This window comes from Gobio gobio (genome assembly GCF_949357685.1).
Source record: "Gobio gobio genome assembly, chromosome: 9".
NCBI lineage: Eukaryota > Metazoa > Chordata > Actinopteri > Cypriniformes > Gobionidae > Gobio > Gobio gobio.
This window is the reverse complement of record NC_137115.1, coordinates 17073186-17092716: the sequence shown is the minus strand read 5'-3', so window position 1 is coordinate 17092716 and position 19531 is coordinate 17073186. Positions and strand designations below refer to the sequence as shown.

The 19531-nt window shown below is 38.3% G+C and overlaps 1 protein-coding gene across 1 annotated transcript in view; it reads right to left on the bottom strand.

The window, feature by feature from the left end:
- Positions 1–19531, bottom strand: part of spon1a (spondin 1a) — a 329503-nt gene that overhangs the window by 34138 nt on the left and 275834 nt on the right. The window contains exon 11 of the mRNA XM_079824799.1: positions 15370–15552. Within this exon, the coding sequence (XP_079680925.1) occupies positions 15370–15552 (183 nt within the window). The remainder of the gene's footprint in view (positions 1–15369; positions 15553–19531) is intronic.

Here is a 19531-nt window from a genome sequence, read left to right as displayed (position 1 = left end):
TCTTCCATATGACTAGGGAACGAAGGCATCTGCGCGTTACCCTGATCATACAGAATGGTTTTCCCCCCGAGGAAAACCCCTTGATTCCCAGCTACCACTGTAAGGGTCTCATGCAGCAGGCCAAGAGATATTCTGTTGGACGCAGCCGCAATGAGCCCCAGCAGACCTTAAACTGCTTCACAGTGATGCTGTGGCCTAGCTTCATTTTAGAGACCACCGCCCATATGGACTCGATACGTTCGGGAGACATTTGTGCCCACAACGTAGAGAATCCCATACGACTCCCAGGAACACAGTTCTCTGAGAAGGCGTCAACACGCTACTGCGTGTAGAGTCTCAAAGGGCTAGGCCGCCTGGAAGAACCCGATATTGGTACGCTTTGCCCCAAAAAGCGAACCTCAGGAACTTCCTGTGACACAGAAGGATGGATACAGGGAAGTATGCGTCCTCTTCAGACCCATCGTGACAGACCAGTCCTCAGACTGGATCTGAATCACAATGGAGGAATTGCTAAGCATCTTGAATCTGAATCTCCTCAGAGAACGATTCAAGTACCTCAGGTCTAAAGTTGGATGCAACTCGCCATCCCTCTTAGGAACTATGAAGTACTGGCTGTAGAACCCGGACTCCCTGTCTGGCGGAGGAGCACATTCTGTGACCTCCCTACCAACAGGGAGTGAACTTCCTGTTCCATTATCCGAACCTGCCCAGGGACCACTGCCGTCCAGACCACCCCACTGAACTTCAGGGGAAGGTAACCGGACTGCAGTCTGTATGCCCCTTTCTACAGTTGCAGGCCCCAAGCTGATATATTCGGAGGCATAACCATGCGCCGAGATAATCTGCTAAGGGAACCAGCCTCTCGAGGCCGGTCTCGGGTGTCAACCGAGCCTCCTCCCCGACCCCTTGAAGCGGCTAACCGGCAGGGCGAAATCGAGGAAGATTTTCGGTGTGCGTACGCGTTTGCTGGACCACCGCAAGTCTTGCTAGAGGCGGCTGGTGCAGCACGCGTGCACGGGGAAACGATGTGGCCCGAAGCGTACTAGACGGCGGGAACACAGCATCGATTCCCGAAAACTCCACAGGGGAGACGACCTCGATCGCTCCTACCCGGGAGAGGGGGCTGGCCAGCAGGGGCCTCATCTAAGGGAGCAGCTTAACAGGGCCACAACACTAGAGCGGACACTGCGATTAGCAATTGCCTGAAACTGATGTGTCCCGCAGGCCACAAGGCGGCGAGAACAACATCAACTTCAGGAGGGCTCCCTCTTAGATGAATATCCAGTTCACAAGTTAAACACGCTTGGGTGACAGAATTAAAGTATCCAACTTATCAAAGTCGGATAACATGACACTCAATTCCTCGGAATTAAATGCCATCATAATCACCAAACCCGTGCAACCTGATCTGGATAACAGGCTGAATAAAAAATATATCTAACTCTTTTTTCTTTCTCAAAGTCAGATAATATTTTAATTTACACTGCATGAAAACACTGAAATCCGGCACTATCCGGGCATGGTATACTCCTGTGTAATTTGATGTTTACCGGATGTATGTGGGAAAAAGCGGATCAGAGTATCACGGAACAGTATATTTCCAGAAAAACCCGGAAACCTCACGTATGCGGACGTATACAGGAATCCGTGAAATTTCACGGACATATACAGCTGAAACATTGCTGGGTGTGCTTGGACTGAGGACTGTTAGGTGTGAAGAAGACCTTTCATATGTTAATGACTGACACTAGGTGCTGGCTGTTCTCAGAAGGAGGGGGGCAGGGGAGGACCTCAGGATTGAGAATTATCTCTGGTCTACTGTAGGCTACAGCAAACAAGCTTTTTACACAGAAAAAATAAATTCTTAAGGCCCTGAAACACTAAACTGAACTAGCAATGACTAAAGCCGACTGTGGGGTTGGTTCACGTTGCCTGGGTCTGGGCCAAACCATCAGAATGGTGTGTCAGGGCCTTAAAACCACTGCATGAAAAGAGTCTCTTAATCAAATATTTTTTATAAAAACAGTACAAAATAAAAACCCTGTCTGAACATATACGTTCACAAAAAAATCTGAATATGTAATGAAATAAACAAAGAAATGTAATGGAATTAACAAAGGATAATTAACCAAACATTTTAGACCATCCCCAAACAATTTTTGCAAAGTTTTACAATAATTTGTAGGCAATAATAGAATTAAATAAAAAGGAGATGAAATGTGGAAAATGAAAAAGTTTGTTTTAAAAACACCAAAAACTGATATGCTCAAAATAAAAATATGGAATAAAAAAGAGCAGGGATTCACTTGCTCAAGAAACACAGAAACACAAGCAGATCTTTCAGCTCTGCAACTGTTAACAAAAAGTGTCACTCTAAGATTCTTAACTTTAACACGCTGCAAAAGAGGGGCGTTTTGAGGTTTGAAATCCACCACTCACAATAGATGTAGGTGCAACCAATAAGGTTACCAATAAAAATAAGGTTACCAATAAAAATAAGGCAACCAATAAAAATAATCCTAATTTTACAGAAAAAAACTTTTCTTTTTTTACAGTATTTTCTTGTAATTTTGAATTATGTTTAAAACGATGTAAAATTACAAACAATATCTAAATAAACAACTTGACTGTTATTTTAAGGATTATATCATTAATGACAAACTACAGTAATTCTAATTTTTTTATACAGGAACATCACTGTATTATTTTTCTGTTTTCATAAATAACAAATTCATGCAAAATTACAAACAATATCTGTAAATTAACAACTGTAATACAATATTTAGCTCATTATATTAAAGGTTTATGTTTATGTCCATACTAACAATTTAACATTATTCTTTGTCATTTTAAAGTAAATCTTATTAGTTTTATATTTACACTGTAAAAATAAAAACCTAAAAAAACAGCAGCTACAGCTGCAAAACAAAAACCGTAAAATTAAAGTCAAATATCTTAAGTCAAATAAAGTTTAAAAACTTCACAGAAATTTACATTAAACGTTTTAGAGAAAACACTATTAGTTTACAGATTTTTCCTTATTTAAATTAAGATATTTTACTTTAATTTTCTGTTTTACAGTGAAGGTGTATTTTTACATTCAAACTGGTTTTACATTCAATTCTGGATACAAATATAACAAAATATATAGCAAACTAAATATCAAACAATAATTGTTTTTAAAGAGTATAAATCTGCACTGCTCTCCAGGTTGAAACTTCCAGGCCTCTGCCCACACCACAAAACACCATTTGACCAATTCATTAAATATAACAGCAAATAAAAATAAATATACACATTTTCTAACTGTTGTTTAAAACAAGTTTTTTTCTATATTTGCAAGGCTATTTGCTGTCTTTCCGTGTTCTTTTGAGCGTGATTGGTCAATCTGAACGTCATCCAGAAATCTGGCCAATGACAGTGCGCGCCTTCAGTTTGAATTATACACCCGTTGCCGTTGGAGTTGCTCGTGACTCGCGGGGACGCGACGCTTCTAATCTTCACGACGGTCTATTAATGGCATTGCATGGACCATTTAAACCTGTTAAAATCTTATTTTGGACGAATTTTGATGGTGGGATGTCGACTGAGAACGAAAAAACATGAATACGAACAGACTAAGTTTCCAATGGCGGACAGCAGACGGCAGAAGGTAACGTTAATCCCTTTATATTGTTTCTACTGCTCATCAAGATATAACGTTAGTGCATTAAAGTCATATGCTAATCGTGATTAACTTGCATATTCTGTTTCTGTGTTTTGTTGTAATATTGTTAAGATAGGGCTGGGTGTTATGGCGATCTGATGATACTGACTATTGTTAGCGATTTTGCTGTAAACGTTAACATTACCTTTTTATATTGCGGAATGGGAATATAGCGTATATAACGCAGCACTGACTGTACTAAAACTTTTTGACATTTTGACAAGGAAACATGCTTGAATGTAGAATAATGAACGGGACATGCATGTGTTAAAATAAGCCTCTCTCAGACAGCATGCGATCCCGAAATCAATTATCTTTCTGTAAAATGCACACAATTATCTCAGAAACCTTGTCATGTGAGGTATTCACTTGATTTAAACAGTCAGTTATGTTTTAAGTAAGTTAAACAGTTCAAGTTAACGTGGGGAAACCCGGATGCGTGTCATTCTGTGCATCCGTTCTTAAAGGGGCTGCAGCTTTGTCATCATTTTAATAAAACAAAAGAATAGAGAAGACCTTCTGCTTCTTTAAGAATCAAGTGATATTAATTAATTGAATATCATACAGTGAAGACTTTTAAAGCAGTATTATTCTGTAGCATTTTAATAAAATATCCATCAAAATAAATATATTGTGATATCGTTATTGTAAAATAAAATTTCTCATGTATGTATAATAATATGGCCATAATGCCCATCCCTACTGTCAGCTAGTTTTAAGATCAAGCTTGTCATAAAATGTAACAGAGCTTTGGAATGAGTAATCTGAGAACACTGTCATGTACACTTGTTCAACAGAGAGGACAGGAAACCACCATACTTGGACTCTGAAGAATTATAGGCAAACCAGGATTTTGGATCTACTGTGAAGTTTTTGTATGGACCTGGTGAGTATGTTTTGCAAGTCCTTGTCCGTAAGTTGATAATTAATATTAATGTTTTATCAAACAAATTAATATTCATTTGTGTGTGTGCATGTTTCTTCCCCCCTCATGATCCAGAAGTTTTGAATCCATGATCCTGAAGAACTTTTACAGATGTTGACCCTGAATGTGTAAAAGGTACTCTTAAAAATTATTTTAATGTTCTCTGTTTTTTTCTGTAATGTAGACGCATGCATTTTCTGCATTTTCAAAGTTGCTTTGAAACAATATCAGGGTTTTTCCTACATTGACATTTTTTTGCCGGCCGCCAAAACAAATTTTTGTCCCGCCAAAGCCTTATTTGATGAGTTATTGTGATTTATGAGTGATGTAGAACAGATGAGTGCTGCACTTGAGTTAACTGAGTGACAGAGAGAACGATCAGAGAGCTCCTCCCTCGCTCGCACTCTCTCTGTCTTCAAAATAAGCATTCTTAGCTTTCTAATGTTTCACATTTTACGTTAATCAAAATCAAAAGGTCTGAAGACCGAATCCATGTTGCACGTGGCGCTATCAGACGTCTTCCTTTAATTACCGCTGGGTGTGAAATGCGCTCAAAAAACATTGACTGATTCTCTGACCAGCTGCATAAAGCATACTTTAAATAAACAGGAAACAAATCCCATCCGGTTATGAAGTGTTTTCTGTGTGTTGACAAATCTTTCGCGATGTTCTAACAGACGGGATTCACACACAACGCGTCTGCTAATGTCCGATTCGCCACCTAATGACTCCTTTGAACTGAATCATTTTAACGACTGGTTAGAACAACTGATCTGTCCAACACTGAACTCACGAATTAGTTTAATCATTTACTCAGAACAACACCTGAAATGAGAACACAAGTGTGCTTACCCATTTTAGCAAGAGTGGATAGTAAGAATTATTTTTAATTATCAACAGTCTTTCAGCTTATTTATGTGGACAATGTGTAGTAAAATAAATAGCGTAAAATCATTTAGTTTAGACTGGAGTGAGGTGAACCCAGAACAAAGTTGTTGTTAGCTAGCTGATTGTATATGGCAGAAAATTAGGCTATTTGTTCATTTTTTTAATATTGATATGATTACCAAAACAAACAATTATCAGTAAATAGTGTAAAAATGAGGAAAAAAAACAAACATCAAGGTATCAAAATAAGATAAGCAAAAGTTACAAACTTTCTTTGAATTTATTTCAAATTTATTGTCAGTTTTGCGCTTGCAGATCAAGTGGGTAGGGTATTTTTTTTTTTTTACCGTGTGTGTGTGTGTGTGTGTGTGTGTGTGTGTGTGTGTGTGTGTGTGTGTGTGTGTGTGTGTGTGTGTGTGTGTGTGTGTGTGTGTGTGTGTGTGTGTGTGTGTGTGTGTGTGTGTGTGTGTGTGTGTGTGTGTGTGTGTGTGTGTGTGTGTGTGTGTGTGTGTGTGTGTGTGTGTGTGTGTGTGTGTGTGTGTGTGTGTGTGTGTGTGTGTGTGTGTGTGTGTGTGTGTGTGTGTGTGTGTGTGTGTATGGATGACCATGTCTGTCAGCCACCACCGAAGACCATTTTTGACCCAGGAAAACCCCTGAATATGTATTGTGAAAAGCACTATACAAATACATTTTGATTGAATTGTTTTACTTACATTTATTGGCATTAACTATATATTATTAATGTATTATTTGGCAGGTCGCAAGATGTATTTTATTTTGTGAGACTTTGCTGAGGAAGTATTCTTTGGCTCAGTCTGAAAAGGCCCAGAAAAGAAACACTATGAAGAACATCACACAGAACCGTCAGAGAAAGACACGGGTAAGTTAAGAAACCGGTTAAGCTTTTTCCCTCCAGAATGTTACTATACTCCTCTCTGAGTTTTAGTGGTTAATTCACTGTCATGTTTTGCAGTTGCTGGAGACCAGGTCCAGGGTTGCACAAACCAACACAGAACCTGTGGAAGACCGCAACTATAGACAAGATGTCTGATGAAGATGCTGCTGTTGTTGATGGAAGGCCAGTGTGGATGGTTAGGCTAGCTACTACAAACCAGACTTGGCTGACCCACGCTACGCATCACATCACCAGCCCATTATGCCAGTTTGAAAAAATGTTCAAAACTCAAACAACATTGTGTTAGAGTTGGTCACAATTATTTTATAATTATAATTTTAATATTCAATTGTTCCATTTTATATTTACTTTATTCCTATGTTTATATACTTATACTTTTATTGGTTCCCATATATAGAACATTTACATATATTTTATATACACTTTTTAATTTATAGATTTCTTTGTCTCGTTTTATATTGTATACTTTGTATGTTTGTTCCTTTTTAGATGTCCATGTTGCTTTTGATCTCCACGTTTTGTATTGTTGTTCCTCTTACGTCGCCTTCCTTTAGAAACATTTTGTTCACTTATCTTTTCCCCCATTCATTTGAATGTATGTTTATAATGCTTTTGTTCTTTTTATTTGGTTATATTGTTTACTTGGAATATTTATGTGTATTTTATATACATTTTTTTTTGTCTTATAAATGTATTGTTCTCATTTTATATTGTTTAATTTCTATATTTATTCTTTTCCTTTTTATGTTCACTGTGTATTTTATTCCTTTACATCGGTCTTTTTTTCCCTTTTTGTTTCTTTACCAATTCAATTTAACGTATATTTATGTTCTTTGGACTGTTTATATTTTTACATTTGTTCCTTTACATTTTCATCCCTTTTAAATACATTTAGTTCACTTGTTTTTGTTTCACCATTGTTTTAATGTTCGTTTATAATGCTGTTAAGAATGTTTTTTTTTTTTTAATACCTTTTTAATAAATATTTCAGACTTTCGCAAATTGTTTTGTGTGTATTTTTCTTTTGGGAGGGAGAGGGGATTATTTTTTATATATATATATTATATATTAATTAGCAAAATCTGCATAGCTGGCCTATAACCAATCAAGTCCCTATGCTACAAAACCTAGCCCACCCTTAGCCTTAGAAGTAACCAATAAAGTCACTTGACTGGGTTTTCAATGCGTCCTGTCCTCCAATAGCAGTCTGGGTTTTGGGAGTGGTTTTAAAAAAAACAACCAATCCAGTTTGAGATGAAGGACCAATAGGGGATGGAAGGCAAAGCTGTTTAGAGGTGTGAAAATGTCTCCTGGGAAAAACTTGATGGGATTATTTGCCATGGCAACAAATGGCTGTAGCATGGGAGTATACGGCCACAACATACATCCGATTTGGTACCATTTCGGATGAATACGGACATATACGGATCCATGGAATTTGACCTATCCGGCCAGTATACTCCTGGATTCTTCCGAATTTCAGCAGTGTATACAGGAGTATCCTGGTCCGGATACACCTTTTTTCATGCAGTGTTAATTCCTCAGAATTAAATGCAGCCACAATAAAGTGAAACATAGTCTGAATGATAGGCTGAATATCTAACTCCTCAAAGTCAGATTATATTTATTTAATTCCCTAGAATTAAATGTAGCCGTACTTAATCAGACGACACTGTTCTATTTGTATTTATACGGACTCATAGACCCCGCGTTGCCTCAGCAACGTGGTTCAAGCCGACATAATACAACTGGCTTTCATCCCTCGAGAAAAAAAAAGCCAAACAGTGTCACACAATACGGTGAAACATGGTCTGAATGACAGGCTGAATATCTAACTCCTCAGAGTCAGATCATATCTCATTTAAATCCTCAGACTTAAATGCAGCCATATCAGACAATACTGATTTATCGTACTATACGGCCAGTATCTCATGCACACCGATCGCGTGTGTTCACTTTAATTGCAGACCCATAACCTGCGCGCTGTCTTTTTTACAGCAATCGCGAGATGGAATCTTGCATATTTAAGAAGTGCTTATAACTTCGACTGCCTCGATGCTGAGCACGTCTAATTCCTCAGAATCAGACCGCTCACACATCGGGTCCTCCGCCCCGGGGGAAGAAGCCGCAGCGCGGGCTTCCACACGGGGAAGGAGAACATCTGAACTGTCAGACAAAGACTGGGAAGATGCCTCAGCAGTCCCAGTCCCGCTGACAGTCCATCCGTGAGCTCCATGACCAGCCTCGCCGCACCGCCTCGGCGGATGCGGGACCGATCCACGGGGCTCACGAGGCTGGCCGGCCTCATCGAGCACGGCCAGCCAAGAGCGGAGCACCCTGAGCGTCAGCTTTTCGCAATGCTCACAAGCGGCTCCCTCGAGAGCCGCTCGAGCATGCTGAACGCCCAGACAGTGCACACACAGCAGGTGTGTATCCGAGCCCGACATATAACGAGGGCAAGGATGCACACACTGCTTGAACTCTCTCATTTTCTCTTCCATCATTCACACACTTTCTTACTGACGTACAACAATAAATAGACAGACAGTTTTTTGACACAGAGCGCTATTGCTGAAGAGCGATAACTGCCGACATTACGTTCCAGCTCCCCTTTTATACTTCCGGGTATGCCGTCACGGTTACGTCATCACGCACGCCAATCGGATTGGCCTAGTTGGCATTCTGGTTTCAGATTCGCTGATGCTAAGGGAGCATCCCCAAAGTGTCGTTTCGATGCAGTGCGAGTTCCCTCGAAAGGGAACTACTAAATCCGATTGAATCTTAAAAAGAACCGGCATTTCTTTCTCGTCAGACAAATTTTTTTTGTCAAATAAAAATAGCTGTCTATTCGCTCGCTCAGCGCTGCTGGCTCAACCCAGAATGCCCTTTGTGACATGCCGGCTCGAAAATATGTTTTTTTTTTTCTACTCAACTTGTTCATTTAAGCCAGGAGTCGGGAACCTTTTTGGACCAAAGAGCCATTTTTCATTTTTGGTTAAAGCATTTAAGCATCAAGAGCCACAGTAAAAATATATACAATTATTATTTAAACTTTTTCCTTTTTATTTCCCTAATAACATTTCAACAGTAGTATAACTAAAAACAAACAAATATGCAGCAAACAGTAAATAAGTTGCAATATGGAATTAATTTTGCAGGGCTTTCACTTTGAGGTCCAGTTATACATTTGTGTGTGTGCACGCACACAGTGCTTACATCTACTGTGTTTATGTGAATACTCGACTTGGCATTTTGACATAGCCAATTTCTGTGTTTATTTGGCCATTTGGGCACGCTATGCTTGTCCGTGTTGCGCTCGGAACGCGCGCACAGCATCCTGTCAGTAATTCAGTTGTCTTTCGTGACTTAGGCTATCACGCTTTTATAATTTAGTTTCATCAACTGAAATCTGCACGGATTATCATAAATACAACACATTTATTTATCACAAGGGTCTCTGCGGCAAAACCGAAAGTAGCAGCGTGTGAAATGTTTCAAAATGTCTTTTTGCCCCAGTTTCAATAAAAGGACAGGCCTATTTTAAAGATTATACATTATATATTGAGCTGATCTTTAAACCGAATATAGCATAGGCCTATTTTGCTTTTACCATGCAGCAAAAAAAAAAAAAAAAAAAAATCTTAAAAAAATAAAAAATAAATATATTTTAAACCGTTTAACTGTATATTAATCTGTCAAAATTCTTACTTTTCGTAAACGGTTAAAGCATCCCTAATCTTCATTTCTTCTTGACAATTTGCTTGCAACCAGAGCAGTCTTCTTTTGACGTATCAACATATGACATTAAAACCATAATATAATAGGCTAACATTTAAACATATAGCCTAACTATGAATCTAAATAGGCTACATTTTGCATGTATATAGCCTACTCCACTCCAAACGCTTCAAAAATGTTTTTGTTTATTAAACGCAAAGTTTTTTATTTCAAATGTAATTTCTAAATTCAGTTCATATTTCCAACAAACGAAATTCCGAGCCAAAATAACGAAGTGGTAAAAAAAACTGCAAAAATGAAAAATATTAAAGAATTTGCGGGCGCTTTCCTCGGCATGAGTAAGATAAGGCTATAAGACTGGATACATGTAATAAGGGATAATGTAGAGCGAGGCCCGATCTTGGGTTCGTTTTTTTTTTCCATTTTCAGTGGTTATGAGGAGCAACATGAGAGAGAATTTTGGTAATCATTGTTTAGGTAGGCTAAATTAAACCACGTCATGGCCATGTCATATTGTCAACATGGTAGGCTACTTATGAAGCAGATTAGTGGGTCATTTCATTTGTCTAATGCTTTTTGAAAACTTACGGCTTTCTTCTTCATAAAACGAGTCGGACATCATCACATGATTTTTGTATACATTTGTATTTATTTACATTAGTAAGCTACAGGACATCGTCTTTCAAAACATGACCTGCGTGAAAGAAAGAAAAAAAATTATGCATCATTGGACCCAGCACTTCTGAAAATGCACTTCTGAATGCGTCTCTGTCCCCAGCACATTTCAAACCAAACTGACGGCCATGCATGCAGTGCACCACTTTTCAAAGACACCCCATTTATTAGCATAACTTCTAGTTGACGGAGCCCTAGCACTGAGAATGAGCCCTAGCGACCCAGACTGAAGTAGAGGGGACATTGTGCTGTCTGTTGGGAGGTGAAGAGGTCCACCTCTGCTTCATAAAATCTTTTCCAGATTCTCTTCACTACCTCAGGTTTTCACTGACACTTCACCTCACATATCAGCCACATCTTACTTTGTAGCGGGTCAGTAATAGCTAGGATACTAAGAACAATAATACCCACTCTAAAACCCAACTACATCTGCCCCGTTCTCACCCCAGAGAGGGCAAGAACAGAGATGCTAAAACTAGTACCAAACTAGTACTAGTATAAAACTAGACACTACTACCAAACACTAAAATTATAACTCTCTATCCACTCACCCAGTCTCAAAAACCAAAGGAACCAGGAAAGGAAAGAGAGGGACAAGAGGCATTTCTTTTTCCAGCTCAGTCATCATTCTCTCATATCTCTCATCTAATTGGCTATGGCCGGATCAATTAAAACTTTGCCAGGCCATGGCACAAATTATGTGCTCTAATAGCTCATCGTTTGTGGGGATTTTCTAGGAGGGGTTGTATCAGATTTAGCTGTGATGTCTGATACAGACTCCATATCTAGTGGCTAATGTCGAGAAAATTGATTCAATGCCACAATCAGCTTAAATATTTTGATTTAGTGTCACCTAGCAGAATTACAAAAATAAAGCATATTTTGCATATTTTCCCCTGACTCAAACGTCACAAATACTAATAAGCTCTTATGGGTTCTTTTAAAGGCATGTCTCAGCAGTCAAAAAAAGACTACTTTCAATTAGCAGTTGAGTAGGTAAACGCTCTGTCTAGAGCGAACTTGAGTGTTTTACATATAATAAACCCATCCAACATACAGTATATGCACCAGGTGGATTTTTTTTAACTTTTTTTTTCCACAACTATTTGAAGCTGTCTACACTGGACATCTCATAATATAAGCTGCAACATTTGTCTTTCTGAACGGGTGTATTTTAGCTTGTTGCTTTGCAATGCCCCGTTCACGCTCATCTAAATGCAGCAAAATTTGTCTTGAACTTCTGTCATTGAAGCTAAATGTCTTTTCCCATTTATCATGTCAGCCATGGTCCCACACCAACCAGATCTGACTGCACTAACACTATTTGATAAGAAAGAAACTGGACGATGACAACGGTTTTCTGCAGAGCTGCTTTAATTGAATTGAGCTGAATTTAACTAATTTATTAAATGATGATCTTTGCAACTGAACTGAATCAACACTGAACTGACTTCAGCTGAACATTGAAATCTTTCTTTTTAGAGCTGCTTCACAGCCAAAATGAACTCTGTTTGTATCACTGAATCATTATTTTCCTGTGTATCACTGTAAAACTGCTTTTAAACGACCTGTATTCTGCCGTCCAAAGGCAAAGCGCAGTAACTACACATTTGGTCAAAATTGAGTTAAGACTTGAAATGGGCTTTGTGACATCTGTTCTGTCTTGTGAAAAAGTTTGCTGGTTCAATTTTGTCCAGTTTTAGAGAAACGAGCGTGTCAAAATTGCAGTAACTACAAAATCCAAGCCAATACCAAGGCAAACCGCAGTAAGTGATGTTACAGCGTTCTAGCTTTGTTTCCCAGTTCTTGACACAGCAGATACTGCGGTTTCAGCCTTGTCACAATGGGGATTGTAACTTATGCAGTTTGCCCCGATCGTAACACACAGAAACAATCCCGCAGCCATATGATGTTTGAACTCACGTTAAAACGCAAATATTCAAAGACTGGTAAGGAAGATAGCAAAATAATAACTCATAGTAAGGCAACTGAGAGCTTTATATTCAGTTAACATTGACTAGCCAGCCGCTAGCAAATTTTGACTAACCTGTGCTGCTCTTTTAAAGGCAATATCCTCTGACAACGTAAAGATAATCTGATTTAATCACGTTGGTGTTTGTTGATTCAGACATCTCTCCGTTTCAGGCAGCTAATCCAATTGTATTGACAGGGGTTACTCCTTCAAAAGTTAGCTGGGTCTGGTAAAGTTATCTTGTTAGACAAAGTTACTCTAAAAGTTAGCGGCGCCAGTCAGCAGGTGACAACCGGACAACCGGACGAGCGCAGCGCAGCGCAGCCGGACCGACAGCAAGCACTAGGTGAAAAAGTACACTTGCATAATGTACTGAAAGTACTCTATTTTCACGCACTAATTTCGTAGGCTACTTAATATACAAAAAAAAAGTGCCAATCGTTTTTTTGGATTTCACAGATAGGCTAGCTAAGAATACATAATAATTATATTTTAATTATAGCTTTAAGGGTGTAGATAGCATAAACAGGAAATGTACATGTTTGAGAATAGCTTAGAAGTTAGGCTAAAGGGAGAAGAAATACGTAAGTTAACTTACTCTCTAACCTCTAATTCTAAGAAATGATGTTAAAGGGATAGTTCAACCGAAAATGAAAATTCTGTATTATATAAAGTTTATTATTACTATAAACATGTATTAAGAAGCATGAAAAAAAGTTGGATGAACACATTTAGTTTGTAGATACTGCACTTTGCCTTTGCAATAGTGTTTTAGTTGTTTAAGGTCATCCAAAGGCAGAGTGCAGTATCTGCATTTTGGGGGTCAAAGATCACATCGGTGGTCATGGTTTTTATCTACAAAAATGTCTTCCTAAGAAGGCAATACATGAATGCATTACCACTAATCTACCCACAACATGTTTGACTGGCTGGTGTAAAAACTTTAAAGCCATTTTTCTCAGTTTCAGTGTTTGCGTAGTTACTGCACTTAGCCTTTGTAGGGCAGCATTGTATAAAGCACTATGCAAATAAAGGTGACTTGACCTGACACCTCAGCCTGATACAGTAGCCACAGCCTAAACTCTTGTCATAGGTTGAGCTTGAAAAGGATTGATAGATCTGAGCTGATCGCTGTCAATGCTTTGATGGTGCCTGAGAGGCAAAAAAAGCTTACTATAACTAGATTTACTATATATTTATTATAACTGCATAAAAGTGTGATCAATTACGTTGAAAACTGATATGCATTATCTTTGGTAAACATGCTAACATGTTCTTTAAATATCACTCATAAAGATAAACAAACATGGTTGCCAGCAGCGAGCCAATTTTTAGCATTTATCTTAATGTGAATGACAAATGAGAGCTGAAATAGTAATGTTCTATTTTTCTAAGCTGTTTCATCAAACCATAACTTACAGTATCAGTGGAGATTCAAGACTGTCGACTCTGAACTCTCAAACCATTAAAAAACAAATATTATTATTAGTGCTGTGAATCGATGACATTTTTTAAAACGAATTAATCACATTGTTTTCTGTAATTAATCGTGATTAATCGCAAGTTTTTAATATTTTGATATTGTAATAATTTCAGTTACTCTCCAAATTAATGAAGAAACAATTTAAAGACAGCATATTTTAAATATTTGTTGTAATGGCATCTTTTTATGAATGAAGGCCCGTATCAACTGATACTCACTTTGTAAAGAAACACAACGTGCCTATAGACTGAACATGTAGTTCACAAAATTACGTTTTTCGCGAGACAATATAATTTTCGGAAACTTGCCATTTGAAACCTGTTTCCAAAAGTTAGCATTTTCAGGTCCCCAAAATGCCACTGATGTTGTATAAATTAACAGCCAAAACGCATAAAACGTTTTCTGTTTTATTTGAAAATGGTGTCGTGCAAACGCCCCCTTAATTTGATCTTTGAAAAAAGAGACAGGGCCCTATTTTAACGTTCTGAGCGCATGGTCTGAAGCGTGTGGTGCAGGTGCATTTAGGGTGTATCCGAATCCACTTTTGCTAGTTTAACGACGGACATAAATAACAATGGTCCAAAAGGGTTTTACCTAGTCTCTTAATCAGTCATGGGTGTGTTTTGGGCGTAACGTGCAATAAACCAATCAGAGTCTCATCTCCCATTCCCTTTAAAAGCCAGTTGTGCTTGCACAATGGCGTCTTCACTATTTACACGAACAGATGGGCACGAGTGCATTTGATATTTAAACAACGTAGTGCTGGACATGGAAATGATGACTGCGTCGTGCTGAAACTAGCAAAAAACTCTTGCCTGCCGTCGCATTGCGCTGGGTGTATAATAGGGCCCTTAGTCAATGCATTCATTCTATTGCACCCTGTCATGCTGTTTTTAAAATTAGAACATGTCCTTTGTGGATGGCAGACAGATGTCTATGTAGATAGTAGATGGCAAGGCTCATCACTGTGGTTTTAAACAGAGCTTTGAATATGAATGACAATATCTTCCATGTTCATTTACATCTGGGGAATGAAACTCTGATTTCGTGTTTGTTTGATTCTTACCCTCATCACTGCAGCCAGGCCCCATGCAGGGCTCAAAGTCTTGTGTATGTGGACAGGGCACGCTGAGATCCAGCTGTGCCTTCAGCATCCTCTGCCTCATCCTCTTCCCCTTCTCACACGTTGAGGAGCTGCATGCAGACCATGGAGACCAGTTGGAGTAGATACATGTCTCTGGAGTGTCATCTGACCAAACAGAAAAATAAAGAAGTTTGGTAATAAGAACATTTTAGTTTGTTAGAATTTTGAAAGCTCATAAAGAGAGTGCCCTTGAGATCTCAAAACATATTTCCTTTGTTTCTACTAAACTTCAGTGAGATTAAATAGAGAGAAAACGTTGCTTAAATCTCTCAATTTTTTTTACAGATAAAAATACCAAAATAATCGCACGTCTCCTGTGTAGTTTAAAGGAAAAATGTGCTCACTGAGATTTGCTAAGATGCTAAAGTCTACAATCAAAAATATTAGAGACTTCAATATAAACTCTTTAACGTTAAATTCTCTGAAGACCATATTATCTGAGATAACCACAAACGTAAATGAAGTCATGATGAGGCCCGCTTCAACATATGCTTTTGTTAATTGCCACAAAAAAGATGTCTGCTTTCATAGGTTTACTTGCCTTTATGTCAGTAGCTGATGCTAAGAGAACACCCTCCACGTGTGTCACCAGTAACTCAAAAGAATGTGCTATCACGCCTCTTCAGGAAGAAGATATTTTTGTCCACACTATCTTCATTGTTTTATTTTGTTTCAGTAACTCACCTGTTCTTGATCACCTACAGAGGCTGGATCTGAGAATAAACCTTCAGAAGACTGTTTTGTTGCTGAGGCAACAGACCGTATTCCTAAGGGTGGAACTCAACTCATGCATGATGCAAGAGTGATTGTCTACAGCCTTTCATTTCGCCTTTGTCTGAATTGATTCAGAGCAGGGCAAGACATTCCTGTAGGTCTGTTCGCAGGCTTATGGGTCTATGGCAGCAGCTTCACCAGTGGACCTGCTTCATTTGAGACCATTTCAGTGGTGGATTAACAATTTCTCACCACACAATAAGTATTGGGAGCAAATGCTATCAGTTACATTGGAAATAATGGCAGTTTTTGACTCTGCCTGTCCCTTTGGGTAAAGCAGCTTACGAAGGTCGCACAGCCTACGGAGGGCGATATATTTGCCTGTCACATAAATTACCTGGAAATTATTATGTTTTTTTCTAGTTTTGAGATATTTCCTTCCAGACATCCAGGACTGTCATATGGTTTGATTCTTTTTTAGGTGCAGAACAAGTTTATGTCACTAAGGGCAGTGCATATCTCAAATTGGTTAAATATGGGGGCAGATCTTCTCTCAAGGCATGGGTTGAGGCCTGGAGAATGGCAATTGCATATTTGAACCATGGGTCTGATTTGGCAAAGATTTGGCAGGGAAGTGGTGGATCCGATACCCTGCTTGTATGCTTTCTATCAGATAAGTCTGCTTCTAGTGGTTCTAAGGAGAGTACAGGAAGACATAGTGGATCTTCTGCTGGTGGAGCTCTCTGATTATTTATGTTCTTGTCAGAGATTATGGAGACCATTTTACAGGGAACCACGTTACATACGTTATTAAATAAACTAATTTTATAGAAGACCGACAGATTAGAGTAGAAGGTCTGTTCCAGCTCTTAGGCCTTACATTTTATGTTGAATTGGAGGAAAGGAAACAAGTATTCTTGTGGTTTAAAATTAAACTATATTCCAAAGTGATATAAAACTACAACCTGACCGCTAATGGCTAAATTATCTGTGCTAGAATTGAGGGGGGCTAAAGATGTTTTTTTGTAGTGCAAGATAATCCATAGCTCTAAGCAGTGAGCAAGACAGTTATATGAATTAAATCTTTTATTAAATTATGCAAACATGTTGAAGTGATGTCAGGCTACAAATATATATATATATATATATATATATATATATATATATATATATATATATATATATATATATATATATATATATATATATATATTAGGGGTGTAACGGTTCGCGTATTCGTACCGAACGGTTCACGGGGTGAGTTCCAAATGGAATCAGTATTCCCTATTTGATCATCCCTATGTGAGCAGGACACGGGAATCAGTATTCCCTATTTGATCATCCCTATGTGAGCAGGACACGCGTGTGCCGTATGTAGCAGTTTGGAATGCACTTGGCAAAGGGAGCGGCGTAATTTCCTCATTATCTTCAGCTGGGATGTTCCCGTGACAACGCAGCGCCGGCATAAATAAATATACAAAATATATTTTTAAGAGTTATATTACTTTTTATATACAGTATTACAAAGCATATTTTTATAAACATTTTAAAATAAAAAATGTTTATTTTTATTTGCAACAGTTAGGCTAAAAAAAAGAAAATGATGCAGATAAAACTGCGACATCTGCTGCAGTGTTGCCAAGTTCATACATGTCCGCAGGTTGAAGCGACCCCAATTGTGTGATATTTAGCACCGGGAATGCGTATTTCAGCAGGAAACCCTGCCAAAAAGACATATATTTTACCCCCCATAAGAGATTTTTACCAAAAAAAACCCTACTGAAATGAGACTGGGCTTGTTTTGGGCTAGTTTTGAGTAGCGATTGGGCGGGTTTTGTTGTGAATATCAGGCAACCCTGATCTGCTGACGGACACTGTGCTGCGTTGTCACCGGAACATCCCAGCTGAAGATAATGAGGAATTTACGCCGCTCCCTTTGCCAAGTGCATTCCAAACTGCTACATACGGTACACGTGTGTCCTGCTCACATAGGGATGATCAAACAGGGAATACTGATTCCATTTGGAACTCACCCCTTGAACCGTTCGGTACGAATACACGAACCGTTACACCCCTAATATATATATATATATATATATATATATATATATATATATATATATATATATATATATATATATATATACACTCACCTAAAGGATTATTAGGAACACCTGTTCAATTTCTCATTAATGCAATTATCTAATCAACCAATCACATGGCAGTTGCTTCAATGCATTTAGGGGTGTGGTCCTGGTCAAGACAATCTCCTGAACTCCAAACTGAATGTCAGAATGGGAAAGAAATTGATACATATATACATATATACATAAAAATACCCTTACTTAGAGAGTTACTGAAAGTAAGGGTATTTTTATGTTAAGGGTATTGTCATTTATAGCCACAGATAACTTGTAACGTAACCCCTGGACTGGGCCGTCTGACCAATCCGAGCAGAGTAGGCTCATGAAAAGTTGTGCAACGTATGTTAGGAGAAAATTAAAGTTTTTTTGACCTTGGATGCATGTAAACCTATTTGTAGGTGACTTCCAAAACAAAATGAGGAACTTTTAAATTACTTTTAATTAAGGAACTTTAATGTAAATATACCTAATGTTTCAAAACTTTCTTTACAGTTAAAACTTTTTTTCTTTTTTTTCACACGATTTAAATTTTTTTCAGGATGGTGTCTACCTCTGCAGGGGAAGACCCAGCCCTGATGCATTACCGAGTTAGGTAAACATATTGAGGAGGTGCTGTTAGCAACAGGAGAACAGGTAGGTCATGAAAACATTATTTCTGTATCTCTTATGAACAAGGCAGGTTTTTTTTTTTTTTTTTACTAACTAACTGGTAATCAGGCTAATTGAAAGTGGCATTTGGGTGAAAGAAACCTTTACCTGTTACACCTCTTTATGCTCCAGCAACAAAAGTTACAATTTCCAATGTGCCCAAAGTTTTTTTGGAAAGATGGCTAGTGCTGTAAAAATGATTCCTTTGGCTTGCAAATCTGCTGAACTTAAGCCTGCATTGTCTTTTAGATTACACATTTTCATCTCCTACTAAAACTCTGGATGTTTTGTTTCAAGTGACATGTGGAGAGAGCTCCTATATGGTTTACGTGAGTACTGATAATTTATGTTGTTTTGAGTGTGGAGATATCGGCCACAAAAGATGTTCCTACTCTCATAAACAACAGGCAGAGGAAGAAACAGGGATGCCAAGTTTGTCAGGTGAGAATAGTGGAGTGACAGTCGTGGAAAGGCTGTTGAGTAATGCAAGTACTCAAAGAGAAGAAGGAGAAGCAAAAGGAGAGAATGAAGCTGGTGTACACATGATGTAAACATGCCTGAAAGTAATGAGGGTAGAA